A 20,329-nucleotide genomic window follows, 5' to 3' on the forward strand; every position below is an offset into this window, starting at 1 on the left:
AAGAGATTATCAGAAAACAAACAAATAAAACAGATCAAACAATTTATCGTCAGAATCAGGTTTCCAATAGATTACACATAAAAGTGACATCAAACTTGTTTTCCGTGTCGTTATCCCCTTTCCTTCTTGTGTTCGCTTCCTGCCCGACCTCAGGCTGTGGCCTAAATACTTCCATCTTCTTACCAGGTGTACTCCCTCTTCGTGCAGTACTGGCATACAGTGAAATGAGAACTTTAATAAGTTTATAATTAACTATAGAAATTTATAGAAAGGTAGCGACAGAAAATCACACATTGCATAACTATATATATAATATAGTACAAGTTACTGGTTAATTAATTTTTAAAAAGTACAAAAGCAAAACTAAGTCAAATATAAGAGTTATTTTACAACAACCAGTTACAACCGACTGAATAACTAACTGTAGGAAAACAGGGCCATAATAACAATTTTTCTTTATGCTAGATGAAGCAAGAATATTCTATATATTTGTGTCCTAGTCTAATTGGAAGTAATGTTAACTCTAAAGACCTATTAACACAGTCTACGAATCGACATTTACTGCAGCTACCGAAACACTGTAGAACTTAACACTTACTTAAACAATGGAGACTTGAGGTATCACATTTTATAGCTGTGAATGTATTGAGTACCAAACTAAAACTGTGGATACTTGAGTTTTCATATTATAGTTGTTGAGATACGAAGTACACTGGTAAAACTATGCTCATCTGTGCTTAAATTCCTACAAAGATATTTAATTATGCTATTTCATTCGTCTAATACAGGTCGCACTTATCTCTCTGAAGAAAGTAGTGGTATATATGACACATTTTCCAAGAGTGTTTAGAAATTGTTATAATATCATTGGAACAGAGCTTAACACACAAAAATGGCGTTAAAATAGCAGTAATATGTATTTACAACACCGCAATGTTGTCACTTTTTGATTTTAAACAGTTTTCTATTGCTATATTTATTGATATTCATATCAAGTTGTAACCATACGCTAATGTATAGCAGACACAAAGCTTCAAAGAAAGACTCGATAAATGGACGACGAAGTGCTCAACTTACGTAGTCAATTACTTTATTTTATACGTTTCTTGAGATAGCACTCGAACGTTAAGTATTCCCAATAGGTATCATTCTTTCTAAGTTAACGTAAAGTTCACAAACAGGTAGGTTGTGCCAAGATTCCAAGGTAATCTTGGTAAAGCAATAGACAACAGCATTACATACAAGTCAAGCAGGGCAAATTATCTCGTGCTTTAAGTTGTTTGTCATTTTAAACTTTACGTGTATGATGTAAATGTAAAAAGCCTAAAATACTTAACAAATATTTTCTTCTTTTTTTTTGTAAGCCAATTTAAAGAAGAAAAATCTCATATTTATTATATATAAATAATAATAATTTGTTAGCATTGTTTGTTTGTTTTTTTCTGTGCAGTGCATAACTGACGGTTCGTCATGGCCAGGTGGTTAAGCTGCTCGACTCGTACGTAACCTAGTGTTGCGGATTTGAATCACCGTCACACCAAACATACTCACTCTTTCAGCCGTGGGGGGGTTATAATGTGACGGTCAATCTATTCGTTGGCAAAAGAGTAGCCCAAGAATTGGTAGTGGGTGGTGATGACTAGCTGTCTTCCCTCTAGTCTTACACTGCTAAATTTGGGACGGCTAGCGCTATAACCCTCGTGTAGCTTTGCGCGAAATTCATAAAACAAACAAACAAGTATAACTGGCTTATTGTGTGTTTCTGTAGTTTGAATGTGTTCAGTTTCAAAATAAAATCTGGCATGCTTAGATATAAAATTGTGTTTTTATATTTTATATTTTCTCATTTCTAGAAATGAATAATTGTGTTGGAAATTCGAAATTCAAATAAACCAGTTTTGACAATCTAAGTACATTACTGCGTTATAGAAATAAATTGCACTGAGCATCAGGTTGGCGTGATATTTGAGCTTTATGTGTATGCTTCGGATAAAGGTGTTTGTGGTTAAAAAATTATGCTATTTAAATTTGTTGCGTTAGAAAATGTTATAATATCATTGGAACAGAGCTTAACACACAAAAAATGGCGTTAAAATAGCAGTAATATGTATTTAAAACACCGCAATGTTGTCACTTTTTGATTTTAAACAGTTTTATATTGCTATATTTATTGATATTCATATCAAGTCGTAACCATACGCTAATGTATAGCAGACACAAAGCTTCAAAGAAAGACTCGATAAATGGACGACGAATTTATCGTCCGATGAACTTTATAACAATATAAAGTTATATTGTTATATAACCAAGTTATATTGTTGGTATAACTTTATACCAAGCTAGTTATAAAAACTTCAATATAAAAGTTTTTCAATTTAGTTTGCAGAACGCACAACAGTTAAATCGATATAACTGTAAATACACACTTGAAGACTACCCTTTAAGAATAAAACTTACATTTGTTGATCTTGGACGTAATTTTGTTTTGCAATTTATAATTTGAATTTGTTTATTTGTTGTTAAGCATAATGAGCTATCTGTGTTGATCCTGCCACTACTATTGAAACCTGGTTTTTAATGTTATAAGCCTTAAGACTTACAGATGAACCACTAAGGGCTTATAATTTTAAAAACATTGTATATTGAACGTATAAAAATGACAAACGATGGATACCACATGCCTCTGTGTTACTATAACTGTCAGATGAAGAATCTGCGTTGGTTTATTTTGCTTTTTAATCGCCATTTCACAGTGAAAATGTGTAACTAAATATTAAAATATAAAAAACTAGCACATAAACCACACTACAATAAATAAAGCACGTACTATAAGAATTATATTTGAGTTACTTGACACAAGCCCTTAAGATTTCATGGTGGTCAGAGGTGAAGAAGGCGGACAATTTTCGTTACAGAGAGACAAATAATACATAACACAAGTCATTTTACAGAATAGAATTGTAACACACATGATAATGAGGCATAGATGTAAAGTTTTGTTAGTTTAGTAATAACAATACTATAAAAATAAAGAAAGTTCAACAAAGTTTAAATTTAAAGTTTACTATGGTAACAGAGTGAAAGTGATTGTTAATAGTAACTTAACCTGCAAACGCAGTGAAACAATCCAAAACGTTTAGGCCTATACTAATTAATAACCTAACATATACTACAATGCTTCTTCCTACAATCTCGTATCCGATTACACTCTCGTCCCTAAGGCATGCACCCGGTAACCCAGCAACATACAGTTGCAAGCTCTCTTTGTTAATCTGAAGATGACCTAGGAAGGTCGAAACTGTGTTCTCTGCTTTATTTTAATACCCATACCAGCTGACTTGAGATACATTTTTACTTCAAATTGGTTTCTCGTCATCACGAATAGCAAAGAAACAGTGGACTTAAAAATTACGTTATCTTCAGTTTTACGTGCACACCATGTATAGCTAGCTATTTTATCAAAATATTGTATTCGTATAAAAGTAAGTAACTCTTGAAAATATTGATATTTTCATTCTCATGTTGAACCCTAACGGTATTGTAAAATGTGATTCTTAGAAGAAACGTTGAAGAAAGTTGCGTGCTAAAATCCAGTTCGTCAACAAACAGTATATGTATGTTTTTTTATAGCAAAGCCACATCGGGCTATCTGCTGAGCCCACCTAGGGGAATCGAAACCCTGATTTTAGCGTTGTAAATTCGCAGACTTAACGCTGCACTAGCGGGGGACTCAACAAACAGATGTGTTTATCTAATTATTTTTATGAATTACATACTTTTATATTTACTGATAAAGTACTTTGTGTATTAATCTGCTAGGTCTGGATTTTTCTTAGTGTTTAGAAACACTGACATAATATTCTTTAATTAGAATTAGGTTTCATCATTTTCAATTTTACGTTGTTTATTTTTTTATTGCGAAACGTCTGAACATATCTACATATAGATTTTTAGGACTATAAATAAAACTGAAAAAATAAATATCTTAAACAATTTTATAATTATAAATATATAAGTTGAGAAATTTAAACCCGTCTCTTTTCAGGAATAGCTTTTGTTTAAGAAATTATAACACAACTGAACACTATAAGAACAAGAAGCGATCAGTATATAAGGTGCTTTATCTGAAAATATAAAAGCATGTAATTTATAGAAATAATATTAGATAAACACATTTGTTTGTTAACAAACTGGATTTTAACACGTGACTTACTTCAACATTTCTTCTAAGAATCACATTTTACAATACCGTTAGGGTTCAACATGAGAATTAAAATATCAATATTTTCAAGAGTTTCTTACTTTTATACGAACACAATATTTTGATAGAATAGCTAGATATATATGGTATGCACGTAAAACTAAAGATAACGTCTTTTAAGTCGTTTAGTGTTTATATATATACCGAATAGATTATCTAAATATTGACCAGGATATGTAAATGATATTTTTTTACTTAGTACGCCGGTATAAGCTACAACACTACTTAATTTGTTTTTAAAAAGTTGCAAAGAATGTTTGCGTTACATCAGAAAAGGCTAAACCTTTCAGCTTCGTTTTAAGAACGTTTTAAGATATAACTGTGTTAAATCTTACAACTGTTCTTGTAATGGATAACTTTTCTGTCTCTACAATGAGGCCTATATAAGACTGATATGTCGTCCACCACAAGACTCCAGACAGAATGAACTGTTGTGAATACTAGCATTCTCCATGTTAATGATATTTTAACATCCAATTAGAATAGTGTTTTTTTTAAATAAAAAGATAATTTTATTCTTGTTAAACCTTTTTCAAGCTAGCGATATAATTAGCATGACTTCATTATTTTCCCTTAATATTAATATTCATGTTTAAAAATAACACATGAAATTACATTCTAAAACAAAAAGTATATAATTATATTGTAGTCGCCGTTAAATGAAGTCCAGTTTTAACTTTATTACAGTATTTTTAACCATAGACCTAGCCAACGGTTGTATGGTCGTCCCTAAAAATTACAATAGGTATTTTCTTCTTTTAAGCATTTGTAAAACAGAAGGTGTCCTTTGTTAACCTGAAGATGACCTAAGAAGGTCGAAACATTGATCTGCACTTTATTCAATTAAAGTTTTAATATCCATACCAGTCGTCCTAAGAATACGAAAATGTCATTTGTAAATTGCATGATGGCCCTTAAAATATAACCACAACTTCGTGCTAAAGTCAGAACGTTTTAAACAATTCATGTATTAAACTTTTATAAAATCAAGCACGTTTACTAGACTCACAACATCATACAGATTGAATAATTTTTTTCGACAGCTACCATGTCGTATGAACAGAGATTGATTAGAAATAAACATTTTGCGTATCAAACACGCATACTTCTCACCGTGATGTGTATTAATCACATAGTACGTGTGCTTATTAGCCATTTCGAAAGAATCAAAAACTGGTATTAGTAACAAAATAAACACAAATAATGGATGATAATTCTCACCGTAAAGAGGCTGGTGATTTGTAGGATGTGTTATTTGTAGAACACCATTGTATGGAGGGTTATACTGTATCTCTTTAGTTTTCTCTTCCAAGCTGTACTGAAAGTCTGGGATACGGCGAAACTAGTCTAATAGAGACAGAACAGCGAATCAAAAAATTGATTAGACCTCTTTGTTTTCTTCGAAAGTTAAACGTTTTAGTTTTGTTTGTTTTAGAATTTCGCACAAAGCTACTCGAGGGCTATCTGTGCGAGCCGTCCCTAATTTAGCAGTGTAAGACTAGAGGGAAGGCAACTAGTCATCACCACCCACCGCCAACTCTTGGGCTACTCTTTTACCAGTGGGATTGACCGTCACATTATAACGCCCCCACGGCTGGGAGGGCGAGCATGTTTAGCGCGACGCGGGCGCGAACCCGCGACCCTCGGATTACGAGTCGCACGCCTTACGCGCTTGGCCATGCCAGGCCCAAACGTGTTAGTAAGAAAAAGAAACATTCACAAATGAGTAATACATCAGTAATCTGAAGTTCGGAGTTACTGTTGAACTGAACATTATATCGATCTAAAGCACTTACTGTATCGAATTTATGCTATAACTGTTTTAAGTTGTTTTTAGGAGGACGTAGATACAGGAATAAGAACAGCAAGTACCTATGAAATACAGCAAAACAGAGCCAAAGTGTTAGTTGTTGGCTGATAAAAAAATTATTGACGTATAATAATACGCAAATTTTCGTAGTTTGAATGTCGATGTAATTTTACTGTCTCTTTCTGGAGTTTTACAGCATGGTATAAAAACAGTTTTGCTTTTACTCTACACCTATAATGTCATATAGACGGAGTTTTTCGCAGCACAAAACTGCAAATTACTTGTTATAAAGGATGTCATATGTGTATTAATGAACAACTGTGGTTTCTATGTAAAAAAAGTGCATGCAATGTATACGACGAATGTATCTGGTATACAAATAAAGGTAAAGTGACTGTGGCCTTTTTGGTTGAATGCATACCTTTATAACGTAAGTATTACTATAAAGTCAGAGTGGTCCTAAAATGTTTATTTTTATGTGACCAACATTGCTCACTAGAACGGTTCATCCCGCGCCTATCAGACAAAGTTTTTAGGTGCATCGTCCATTATTACTTAGACAGTAACCAACTAAGAACACAGATCCCAAGAAAAGCACTTGGTTTGTTTTTCGAGACATTGAAGGCCAATATGAATCTTTCACCCTACCTCGAACCGGAACTAACTTGACCATCAACTGACTTCTTTACAACTGAAGAATTAGGTCAGCTCGTTAATGGTAGTTACGCTACACACTAACATTGTAACAGTTGTAATAGTCGGAGCACTGAAGATCAACTTAACTATTCCGGCTTGCTCTAAATCAGTGGGTGTCAGCTCTAGTCTTAGCAAATGTCTTTCATTTTAAGACAAGCAAATGCAGTAAACCTGTTATTTGATGCGCTACACACCTACGGTCCACCCAGTCTCCACAAATGTTCCACAATTAAGACATAAAGCTGCACATACGATTATTTATCTCTTGCTTTGTCAAAACAAATTTGAGTTGTTAATTGGATCATTTGTCTCCAAGACAGTGTTAAAAAGATGAGGAACCTCCTAATTTAAGATATACATACTGAAAAATCGATAATTGTGACTTTGAAATTTGGGTTCTGGTTCAGGAAAATCTGAAATTAAAACACTAATTTACATCAAGAATATGATATTTTTATTTAGTGTTTCAATGTACGTTTCAAACGTAATGTCTCTTACATAATATTTGTGGCGTTACTCTACTGGATTCCCGGTGACTCAACAGTAAGTCTGAGGGCTTATATCGCTAAAATCCGGGCTTCGATACTCTTGGTAGGCAGCACAGATAACCTATTGTGTAGTTTTTATCTTCATAATTCAATGTAGTTCACTTCCAAAAATGTAGTTGTATGCAATAATTATCAAAAATCTTCAAACTCCTGCTTACTACTCAAATATTTAAATATTACAGTATTGCCTAGGGTTAAACAAGGTAATATTGAAATTTTAACATATACTCCAAAAACTATTATTCAAGATTTATTCCAAATCGACAGCTATTAGTTTTTGTTTAATATTTTATTTAAACCTGGCAAACCTTTATTCATCTTACACTTGTTTTTTGCAACGTAACTGAGCATTACCACTTATTTAACTCTTTACGACTTTTGAATTTTCTGTCACAAAATAATGTTCACGATCTAGATGCAACTTTCACTCAAAGAACAAGGAAAACATTGCCTAATTCATTAACTAGCTATACTGATTACCATATTAAATTTTAGTTTCGCCCTATGTATAACTTGCTGTCATCGGAAGAAAGATAAAAAAAATGACACGTTAAATTTGCTTATAAACAACTGTTGATTATTGTATTAATTTAAAGCTTTGCTTTAAATAAAGTTCAAATTATATCACTTTCTGTGATGAGAAATTAATATTAATAAATTGGTACAAACACAATTAGTTTTAATAAGAGCTTAAGACCACAACATGCATAAAAATATATCTACAAAACTGGTAATAAGTCTATATATAAATCATTAGACCTTCGTCCAACCTACAATATGACGACATCGATAAGACATGGATAGTTCTAATTTTTCTGACACTATCAAAGGACCGAAAATTTGTTGTACAATATATCAAATTTGTCAGAATTTTATCGCAATATTATTTTAAGTTATAGATTATCAACGAGACTTTTAAATCAGTCATTTTGCAACCTTTATGTTGTCATTTCTTTATCTTGACCTCGAAGTAGCTCACGTTTTTCGACTAAATTTTGCAATCGTTTAAAAGTCTTAAATACTTAACCACGTTCACACGAGATACATTAGTGTTTTTGATTACAACTTTCTCATGAAAATGCATTTTGTGACAATCGCCTTCGAACACTTTTATCACCAATTTTAACTTCATGTATAATTTTTAGTAATGTATGTTCTTCAAAAATGTTTCTTATGAGCTCTTAAAATCAGTACATACGTTCAGTTCAGTTTTTTTGACAAAGTACGTTCAGACATTTGAGCATACTCTTTCTACGTTCTTACATTGTTTCGTCAATTTGTTCTCTGTTTAATTCATTCCAGGTTTTCTTTTTTGCAGGTTAATTTCTGAATATTGTTTATGTAATATCATCGATAAATAGACAGATTTTCATATGTTTTTTTGTGCCACTGTTGTCTATGTTGACGTTTTATTTACCGCAGTTATACGTATAGTTCTCGGTTTAGAACTCACCCATTTTTCATGCTGTCTTATCCACTCTGAGGAAGAAAGTTACTCTAGACAATCATATCCCGTATTTTGGACTGTCACCTAAATGCTGTTATTGTTCGTAAAGTTTCCTGAAACATCACACCCAGTAGGCCAGTGTTTTAAAATGAGAAAACGTGTTACGGTTCTCCCAAGTAAGGGTCGGAGGTGGACAGAACATGTTAACGTTTCCTTCACAACGCCCTTTAAGAAATGTGTGCACATCATTTTTAAAAGTGTAATCTAAATTTACGTTTCTTATGTTTTGCATGCACGTGATAATTAAAGTTCCATTTCGGAGACCGATTGTGACCTATGAAAAGAATCGGTAACCAAGCTGAACGTGATTGTTTGTCAGGTTATCATTCAGAGTTAAAAATTACATTCAGGGCTTAAAAATGTTAGGCTTCATAAATGATAGTATAGTAAAATAATAGTTTTACTTGTTGTTTTTTTTAAAGAAAGTATCATTTTTCTCTGTAGGTTCGCAGATTTAGTTCTTGCGAAAGAATGAGGCCATTCGTCATATACCTCATTCCATATTCTAATTTTTCTTCCAATATTTCTTCAATATTTCCGAAGAAAGTATTTTTAATTGATTTTAAAACTGGTTCAAGTGAAAGATTTTCTATTAATTTATTTGTTTCGATAGCTTATTTGTTTGTTTCTTGAATTTCGCACAAAGCTACACAAAGGTTATCTGTGCTAGCACTATTTAATTTAGCAAAGTAAGAATAGAGGGAAGACAGTTAGTCATCAACACCCACCGCCAACCCTTGGGCTACTCTTTTGCCAACAAATAGTGAGATTTACCGTCACATTATAACACCCCGCTGTTGAAAGAGCGATCATATTTGGTGTGACGGGGATTCGAGCCCTCGACCCTCAGATTACGAGTCGAGCGCCCTAATCATGTGGCCATGCTGGGCCTGTTTACATAGTAGTAATTTAAAGCCACAATGGACAGTTAGCAGTCCTCATAATGCATAGATTAAAAACCTACGTTTAACGTTACAAATCCTCCAGTTTACTGGTAGTCCACCTGAGGGACATTTCGCATAACCAAAATAAAAAAAAGAAACAAGTACATGAGTCTATTAAACTATATTAGTTTTTAATTATAAATCTAAAAAAGATAAATTATGAAATATTTTTTATTCGTGTAATTTTATGGTTTGAAGCAATCATAATGCCCGCTGATGTAGATATATTTAATTAGCTGTTATAGTTAATTAAAAAGGTATGCTCACGTTGCCCTAACAACAACAACAACAGATTAATAAATATAAATACATAATTGCCAACAGCTGAAATATACAATCTTAATAAAGTGCAATTCCTAACTAGTGTCAGTTCTATGGTCACATTATAAAAATACTGTCTATTTACTTGTTTGGATCTCTATTCTTATTAGTACGTTTATTGCACATTTACCAAACTAACTATTATCACAGTATTGCTTTTTTGTAGCTTTTTGTTTTTGTTTTTATAGTTAAGCACAAAGCTACACAATTAGCTATCTGTACTTTGCTTACCGCAGATATCGAAACCCGGTTTTTAGTATTATATGTCTACAGACTTTCTCTCGAGCCACTGGGGGCAGCACAGTATACAAAATAGAGTTCCTGGTGCACTTTCACTAACCTTTCATCATTTGTTTGTCTCGGTAGCAGAAGTAGGTTATCATAAATTTATAAAGGTATAGCAGACATACCCTTCTCTCATCTTCATTAACTGGGGACTATTTCTTTCATACTTAAACAACAATATTACTGAACCATAGGATTACATAACTTAAGAGAACGAATAGGGTAGTGTGACGGGTGATTATGAAGTCACTGTCTTATAGTTTCAATAGTTAAGTTATAGCTTACAATATGTCCCGCCAGCTAAAACATAATAGTGCAAATAAGATTCATCCTCCCACTGATACTTTTGGGTCAAACATCATTACCTGGATGTGTGCTATTAATGACACGTTTACATATCATTTTTTGGAATTTCAAAACACATGTTCAGCACAGCGGACTGTGTCGTTTCCATGAAAGTTTTAAAACGCTTGTTATCAGTTCCTGTTGAGTTCCCATCCAACTTGCAATGGTTATAGGTGAGATTTTAATAAAGAGGTAGTTTGTTTGAAAGTCACCGGTACGTGTAGATACGCACATAGTTAACTCTTACAGCGCACGGTGTATTAACCAGCGCAAGTAAATACTATTTCAGTAAATGTAAATTTATTTTTTCAGCTGCCTAAATTTTACGCTCTACGAACTATTCACGCACGTATTCCACATACTTTAAAGAATTACAAAAATATCAAATGAATAAGGAAGACAGTGAATGCCACTATACTTTCAGTATATACATGTAACGATACTACAGATGATTAACCATACATAAGAAACCTTTAATATTTAGTAGTCTTATTCTTTATTAAAATGTATTAAACTCAAGCAAAAACAGTCCGACTTTAGAGCAAACCTAAATAAAAGCTACCTGTCATAGCCGCCCCTAATTTTGAACTGATAAATTGTAGAGGGAAGGCAGCTAAATAGTAGCATCAACCGCCAACTTTTCGATTACTTTCATCGAAACGAAAGGGTCTGACAGCCATTGTTATAGTGCACCGTGGTCTCAGTGTATGTATGCAGTGCGTTTTTGCAGTCGAGTGACGCCAACCTAAAACCTCAGATTCAGTCTCTGGGTGTATTTATCAATAAAAAAAAAATATTTTATTTTCTGTAAACGTATGTAACACATGTATATTTAAGTTCATACACTTCTTCTTATTACGTACGTATATTTCTCAACAATTATGTATAAGGTTCTTTACAACTTGTAAATAAAAGGCTATGATTTATAAACACAAAATAGAAAACAAATTTTAACTGAGGAGCAGTTTGATATACAAGTAAGCGTACAATACTCTATATGTTCTATAACCAAAAGTCGTTCAAACTAAACTATTGAAACGTTTTTTTTTTAAGTCATGGTTCTAATCTTCATAACTTTAAAAGCTGTACAATAAATTATATACATTATATCCATCGTATGGCTCTAGCTCTGCCGAATGTTACTGCACCAGTAATAGGCAAATTATGTCAAAAATCAGTTGAGAACGATACTTTAACCTAGTTTAAAGCTGAGAATGGTTGTGATCTTTACCATAAACCGTTGAGAAAGGATATTAAGTGTTTTTACTTTGAGCAGAGAAAGATAATATATTAACTACTATATCATGTACGAATACGCAGTTAAAATTGTTTAATTTCACTGAGATAAAGTTGTTGAGCTTAAAAACGCTCCTATATTTGTTTGTTGTAAATTTCGCACAAAACCACACGAGGGCTATGTGCTCTAGCCGTCCCTAATTTTGCAGTATAGGATTGACCGTCACATTATAACGCCCCCACGGCTGAAAGGGCGAGCATGTTTCGTGCGATGGGGATTCGAACCCGCGTCCTCCCAGATTACGAGTCGAGTTCCTTAACCACCTGGCTATGCCGGGCCTACATTAAGGCGACAAATGCTCTTAATGTATAGTTCGTATATTATTTTAGGCCTAAATCATGTTTAAATTATATTTGCATTTCCAGGGAGGAAAGAATAAATTCATCTCAGATGAAATGTTAGAAGTAATGACGGTGAAAAAGAAAGATATGGACGAAAATCGTCATTATGTACCACCTAAGATCATCCGAAACGAATAACAGAAAAAAAAAAAATCCAAAGCGTTATCTTAAACACGTATTATTATATTTACTTCCCTTCCCTCGAATGAAAAGAAAAAAATTCAGGGTTCCTTTGTTCCTCAGACACCCGTTCATTTTAAGCATTTGAAAATTTAAATTATAATGTTAATATTCAAGATCCACTGAATAACTTCATAGAAACTATAATTATAATGATATACTTAGAACGTTTTCTTTCATATAAAGTTAGTTCATATAATTATGTTAAAATGAGGTTCATGTAGATAGAACTTATTATAAAAACTCTATGCATATGAGAGCTTATCAGTAGTTTATTGCTGTGGACTGCAGTACCAAATGTAAGAATCAATACCCTGTGTATTAAATCATAAAATCCAAAGTTCAAGATGAAATATCTAAATTTGTGCCTAATAATAACATGGCTCCAGCATGACCAGGTGGTTGGGTCGTTCGACTCATAATCTGAGGGTCACGGGTTCATACCCAGTCACAACAAACAATCTCGTTCTTTCAGCCGTGAATGGGGTTATAATGGGAGTTCAATCCCACTATTCGTTCGTAAAAGAATGGCCCAAGAGATAGTGGTGAGTGGTGATGACTCGCTGTTTTTCTTCGTAGATTTTATCACACAAAATTTTAAAAAAAATACTAACCACTAAACAAAACTTATTTAGCTTTATCATCAATTATGTCTCGGATATGTAAAAAAACTGCCGAATATTATTAATATAAGCTATACTTACATTTAGCAATGGGATGTATATGCTACCATTTAGAGTTAAATCTGGGATATGTAAAACTTCTGAATATTGTGAATCTAATATTTACTAACGTTTAGTTTTGAGATGTGTAAAAATTAGTGAGTATGATTGATCTAAATTAAGCTAATATTTGTCGTAAGTGAGCCCCCCAGTTGCTCAGCAGTATGTCTGCGGAGTTACAACGCTAAGAACCGGGTTTCGATACCCGTAGTGGGCGGAGCACATATAGCCCCTTCTGTAGCTTTGTGCTTAATTCAAAACAACAGCTGCAAGTGCTTACTGATAATAATTCAATGGTCTGTCTTATAACGGTAAAAATCAGGTTTCAATAACTACGGTGAGCACAGAACAAATAGCGCATTGTGTAGCTATGTGCGTAATAAGAAACAAAGAAATGCTAACATTTAAATTATAAATACAAAAATTTGTCCTCTAAACAGATATATAAAATCATGAACTCCGAATACTCTTTTTTTTTTTTTTTGCTGTTTGAATATTTAAATATAGGTTATCTCTAGAACCTTTTGGCCCATAAGATAACATACATCATACAAAATTGACATTGGACAGGACTTTAACGGACAAATCCAATAATTAAAGCTTGTCTCGCATTGCTAAATGTTAAAACGTGTTGTGACAACATCTAGCAATTCTCATTAGGATTGGGTGTTCTGATAGAAGGAATCTTTATACATTGTTGTTTTTTGTCTTAATTCATTACTTTTCCCATTTATGGTTTGAGAAGAAGATGAGGGAGAAAAAATAAGTCTTCTCCATTTTCACAAATAGCTATTTATAACAAAACACATCAAGTTCCACAGTTTTCAGTTCATAACAAAACACACCAAGTTCCACAGTTTTCAGTTCATAACAAAACACACCAAGTTCCACAGTTTTCAGTTCTTATTACACCAATTACTTGCTGAAAAATTGCTTAAAAAGTGACAACTTATTTAGCCTTCTTCTTGAAATAAGAGAAATGATTTGAAGTAACATTATGCGTGGAACCAATCGACTGGAAACAACAATGTTTCCCATTATTCGACAAGAAAACCAATAAGCCCTACATCATGGGTGGTTTAGTCGAGCTTCTTTGGGGTTGTGTGGTTTTGTTAGACAATATAATAACGAAAAGCTTCATAAAAGCGTGACCAGACAGTAACATGGGTAGTCTTTCTTATCCCATAATTCTAGTGTAAAGTGTCACTAGGGGCTATCAAACGCTCTCTCCTCGTGTTATGACAACTTGAGGACATTACAGCTTTTCCGAAATTATATTTGAGTGTAAACAGAGTGTAAAAAAAATAAGAAAGTGTTAATCATTTGATTTTAGTCTCCTACCCTATACCATCAGAAGAAAAAATACATCCATTATGAGAAGTTCCCTTTCTCAAGTTCTGAATTATTGCATAGAAACTGTTATGGCACTGAAAGGAAAAACGTAAATATCAAAAGGTCGTCGAGTTTCTAACCTGTTATTATAATCATAAGGAGAAAATCGTTTATCTGTCTCTTGAAATGACCGAATGCTAAATCTGCTTCCACCTCTGGCGTCAATGCTACCGTCCGCTCAAATTATACCTCAACCAGTCGCTTATTATCTCTTACATTTCTTTTTAGCACCCCCTACTTAATAGGCCTTCCTTACTAGAAATCAGCACTATTGTTGAGAAACCTATCGTATTAATTACTCATAAATTATCTGGTAATGAAAATCCTATGTCCATATTTTGTTCTGACAATTGCATTAACAATTGCTTTACAAGATCTTTATTCATACAGTTAGCTTATATTGCTTAAATAAAATATTTAATGAGAGAAGAGTTAATGCATACAGGTATTCTTCATTCGCTTTCAGCTTCTTGTGACCTTAATTTAAAATTTATTTCCAAAGTTAATGTGACTACAATTAAGCATTAGGTATTATACCCCCACCGTTAACATTCTCCAGATGTTTCCAGGCTTAGAAGTAAGCCAATATAGAAGCATTTTAGTCATTTATTACATTCTATAATCATGGATATTTTTTGTTTTAGCGCATAGCTACATAATAAGTTGTTTGTGCTTTGTTAATCACGGAGAACCGAACTCCGGATTTTAGTGTTGTATATCTGTAAACTTATGACTACTGGGGGATTACGGACATGGAAGAACAAAAGAGACATATGCCATCAACGGACGACAATTTGTTACTAGTTCTTTTTTTTTAATAATTATGATAGTGAGGAATCATATATTAATTTGAATTTTTAGATGCAAACATAATAAACTAAACTAGCCGATCCGCGAAATATTTGTGATAATTTTCATGCCCTTTGGTTGAACTTTGTTTTCTATCGCTTTCACGCATGCTATTTAAGCTACTCTTTATTGTAGAAATTGTGTGTTAAATTGATATATCTTGTTCTATTTGAAAATTTTATATGCAGTCAGTAAAACAAACTCATATAGACGAAACTTTAGTTAATAAACTACAGATACTTCTCATTATTTCATGGACTATTACACGTAAAGTAAACAATAAAAAAAAACCTAAAAGTAATGATATTTATAACAGTGTACAATGTATGAGAAAGTTGTCAGTGTTCAGTGTGTGATACGGATTTAAGAGTTGAAACAGAGAAACTTACAAAAACCAAGAACATAACCCATACTAAAGATAAACAAGTAACTAAAATGTGTTTATAGCAGTCAATGAAACAAACCGAAACTAAATTATTGAAAATAAAGTAAATGAAAATTTGTAATAATGATACATAGGTGATTATGCAGAAATATCTGAATCCATGTTCACAATGAATAAGCATATTAGTTTGAACGAACTGCGTGTGGATACTTTAAATCTAAGTAGCATGAAAAACTGTATTTAGTGTAAAGTTATCTTTTTTTTTCAGAAAATTACTCTCGGATTAAATGTTGGTTGTGTGAAAAACTTTACTCATAGGAAAACTGAAGTTTATAGTGGATGAAGATATGTCACGTCCACGTGCACATGCAGCTGCATATATTATTCGTTTCGAACGGTTCTATGTTCTGCTAATAACACTTAGTACTTTTAGCCAACTGGTAACAGTCTACTCTGATTGGTTGGCTTCCATCCGTTCTAAGTTTTTTTTTTCACATCCAGACGATATTTTTTTTTTAAATCTAGGCGTGAAATTTATATATTTTCAACAGCTAAATGACCAGTAATTTCCATTTCGGATCAAAACGCACATCAGAGTAAACTGATAGGAAGTGATTCGTATTATTTTATAACAGTGATTTTGTCTCGTTATAGCTAAAGTGGTGTCACAATCCTGATTATATGGGCATTAGAGTTAGAAAAAACTCTTTGGTCTCCAGATAAAAGCAATAAAAAACAAACGTTTCCCCATTGCGGCTTCAACAGGGCTAGTGGTACAAGAACTGTTTGATATAAAATATTTTCACATAAAACAAATTATGTCTTTTTTTTGTCTACAATGTAATAAAGTTACATCGTTATAACGTAAACAAACTAATATCATACACATGTTGAATGATGTAGTTGTAATGTTAATTCATGTAATAATGTTGCATGGTTGTCGTAACATAAATACGTGTAACACTGTTAGAAGGTTGTTGTAAAGTAGATCAAGCAACAGCATTGAATGATTTTTATTATATAAATAACTGTCGTACGCTGGGTATTTATAGTAACGTAATCAATGGAATGTGGTTGAAGTAACGCAAAACATGTAAACCAATGTTGGATATTTGGGGAAACTAATAGCCAATAAAATACTTTTGAAAGGTTTTATGATGTTAACATAAGTATCAAATTTATTAAAAATCATGTTATGATAATATAGGTACAAACTTACTAAAATAAATTGTCAAATTTGTTTTTCTTTCTCACTCGTAGAACTTCGCTTGGAAACTAATATAAAATAGAGAATTTATTATTTCATTAATTATGTCTTCTCATAAAAGTATATTTTAAAACGCAGTGTAAATTTAGTATTACACTAATCGGGCGAAAATGCTTAGTATTGTGAAAAGTATTTAAGGTATTGTTTGTTTGTTTAGAAATAAGCACATAAGCCTACCACGGGTATCGGAACCTGGTTTTTAGCGGCGTGAGTTCGCAGACTACTGGGGAGGATTTAAGATATACGTTGTAAAAGAATAATAATTTGAATCTACTTTCGAAAATCATTTCATACGGCTCTTACAGCGACATTAGAGGAGAGGATCTCAAATGATGCGACTGAGCTAAATATTATTGCATGAACCGCTAATGTTGCCCTTTTATTTAGTTTCAAAATACTGTATATGAATTAAAGTATAACTCCGTATTATACATACCTATATTGGATCATTTCATAAAGTTGTGAACAATTGTCACAAAGCGCATTTATTAGTGTAACAGGACATTCTCAGCTTCACGCTAACTGTAATACGTTTAATCGCTAATTTTATTTCACGCAAGTCGTTATTCCTGTAATGTAACATCTCATGACGTTGTAAAACTTTAAAAGAAAAAAACCATTCAGAAATCTATACACTAGAAAAACATCACCAGAATAATCACGAAACATGGAAAATCATTCAAAGTCAAGTATAACAGATATGTGAATTACCTTTAATGTTATTAAAACCTTCAGAAACATCTTATTCCTAACCAGATTATGTGCTTTAACTTAGACCTAATACGTTAATGGTTTAGTTACGTTCAGATCTGGAACGTGGTAATACAACAATACACAAAACAACACACCATGAAACGAAAGCTTTCCAAATATAATACGAGCCCAAACGACTGTATATGCAATTGGTTATATACAATACAACCATACAGAGTATGGTTCCATATTCTGTAAATAACACTTAGTGTTAATAACAGCATACTCTGATTGGTTGATTTCCATCCGTTTGAAAGTTTTCACCGACGAATATTTTTTTTTTAAATCTAAGCATGAAATTCATATATATATATTGTATAGACTAAATATACCAGATATACTGTAGATTACATAGAAAAGAGACCATCTTTTGAAGTAGCACAAAGCTCTTGGGTCATTTCCTGAATTGATTTGTATAGAACCTCGGTGCTGACTTGTTCAAAACGTATAATGTGAAAACGCGGTATCTGTACCAGATAAAATAATCAACAAATGTTTGGAAGTGTTGAAGTAGTTTAAATGACCGCAGACCTGGTGGGAACGAGAGTTCTATCACACCTCTGAATATGATTTTTGATATATGTAGTTGTATGTAATCTCGTCAGCAAATAAGCGTTCTTAACTTTCCTGATACAGAAAACGTTGCCGATGCGTTCGTAGTTGCTAGATGGACACTCATCTTCAGGAAATTCGTATCTATTTGGTAGCAACACAATTGTCAAACCAAAATAGATTGTATCATATAATTAAACATAACTATTTCTTAGCAACACAAATATCAAATCAAAATAGATTGTATCATATAATTAAACATAACTATTTCTTAGCAACACAAATATCAAACCAAAATAGATTGTATCATAAAAGAAAAATTAACTATTTCGTAGCAACACAAATATCAAACCAAAGTGTATCGTATCACATAATAAAACATATATCTGATATATCCGAGAAAAACTGTTAACCTTTATCAGGACATACGATCAGGAACTGAACTATGTAAATAAATACTTTTTTGCATACTCAGTTATGGTTTTACTTTTATTCAAATTTCCATCTGAGTTATATCACCTCTAATACCAATGTACATCTACAGCATTTGTTTTCATGAAACATATTAAAGTGCTGTTGAGAACTAGAGAAATTACAAAGTTGTGTTTTGTTCTGTTTTTTGTTTTTTTTCGCTTTCTTTTTCTAGCTTCGACGCCAACAAGTCAACGAAGGGTGCTTCCAAGCTGCGACGAGATCTTATTAACTCGGAGATCGCGAATCTGCGAGACTTGCTTCCTTTACCGTCCTCCACTCGACAGAGACTGTCCCAGCTTCAGTTGATGGCTCTGGTCTGTGTCTACGTGAGAAAAGCTAATTATTTCCAGCATGGTAGGAGGGAAATAATTATATCAGTAATTTACTCATGGAAATTGTTCTTTAGACCCATTTTGCCTTTTTTTATCAAGCAATATTACCTTATAACTGTTCTATTGCAACAGTTCAGATTAACCTTTGTTACAATTAACAGTACATTTCTTTGCTCACTAAATAAAGAAACAACTTTATTCCCTCCGCAAACTGCTATTTATAATTTCAATAACTGAATGTATAATTTTATTTATACCTATTACGCTATAACATTTATAATTTCAATAATCGAAATTTATACTTTTATTTGTACCAATAACGCTATGATATTTATAATTTCAATAACTGAATATATGCCTTTATTTATAACTATTACGCTTTCACATATCCAAAACATATTTTTTATATGTAAAACTATAATTGTCTGTTTTGGAATTTCGCACAAAGCTACCGAGGGCTATCTGTCACTAATTTAGTAGTGTAAGATTAGAGGGAAGGCAGCTAGTCATCACCACCCACCGCCAACTCGTGGGCTACTCTTTTACCAACGAATAGTGGGATTGACCGTAACATTATAACGCCCCCACGGCTGGGAGGGCGAACATGTTTGGCATCTTGGACTCGGGCGCGAACCCGCGACCCTCAGATTACGAAGCGCACGCCTTAACGCGCTAGGCCATGCCAGGCCTCCTCTAATTGTCAACATGTTGGTTTTAAACCTCCAGTAACTCAATGATACGTAATAAAAATTGCTTAGGATGTTCTTGTTCATTCTTTCACCGAAAGATGCGCGTGAAAATCCTATGTGTGCTCGTGAGACATGCAGTATAAACACGTGTTAAGAACTCTTCTTATTCATTTATTTTTTATTTCTTTGTCTTTTAATTAGATTACATATAAATAGTGCAGTAAATTGCTCAATGTATTTTGTTTTTTCTATACAAAAGTCTGCACGTTCTAAATGCATCTTATTGAAGTAGAAACCGATAAATGTTTTCTAAATTCTAGGTTTGTTTTATGACTAACACAATAATCAAATAAATATATTGCATCTTCACTTTTATTGA

General features: G+C 32.8%; 1 protein-coding gene and 1 long non-coding RNA gene across 18 annotated transcripts in view; one reads left to right on the forward strand and one right to left on the reverse strand.

The window, feature by feature from the left end:
• The window catches only part of LOC143222752 (uncharacterized), an 82,449-nt gene that overhangs the window by 19,706 nt on the left and 42,414 nt on the right, over positions 1 to 20,329 (forward strand). For 2 of the 3 annotated variants that reach the window (XM_076449696.1, XM_076449695.1), the window contains exon 2: positions 19,102 to 19,283. The exons of the other annotated variant lie outside the window; for it this stretch is intronic. In XM_076449696.1, the coding sequence (XP_076305811.1) occupies positions 19,102 to 19,283 (182 nt within the window). The remainder of the gene's footprint in view (positions 1 to 19,101; positions 19,284 to 20,329) is intronic. 3 annotated transcript variants of the gene reach the window in all.
• LOC143222753 (uncharacterized) overlaps positions 1 to 20,329 on the reverse strand; it is a 48,491-nt gene that overhangs the window by 15,318 nt on the left and 12,844 nt on the right. For 4 of the 15 annotated variants that reach the window (XR_013012464.1, XR_013012465.1, XR_013012457.1 and 1 more), the window contains 2 exons: positions 5,483 to 5,608; positions 26 to 209 (listed from right to left, as the gene is read on the reverse strand). The exons of 1 other annotated variant lie outside the window; for it this stretch is intronic. This is a non-coding gene — a long non-coding RNA (uncharacterized LOC143222753). Of the gene's footprint in view, positions 1 to 25; positions 210 to 598; positions 746 to 5,482; positions 5,609 to 19,116; positions 19,252 to 20,329 lie in introns of those variants that run through there. 10 more of the 15 variants (XR_013012467.1, XR_013012456.1, XR_013012462.1 and 7 more) reach the window with 5 other exon arrangements.

The sequence above is a fragment of the Tachypleus tridentatus genome, chromosome 8 (assembly GCF_004210375.1).
Source record: "Tachypleus tridentatus isolate NWPU-2018 chromosome 8, ASM421037v1, whole genome shotgun sequence".
NCBI classification, from domain to species: Eukaryota; Metazoa; Arthropoda; class Merostomata; order Xiphosura; family Limulidae; genus Tachypleus; species Tachypleus tridentatus.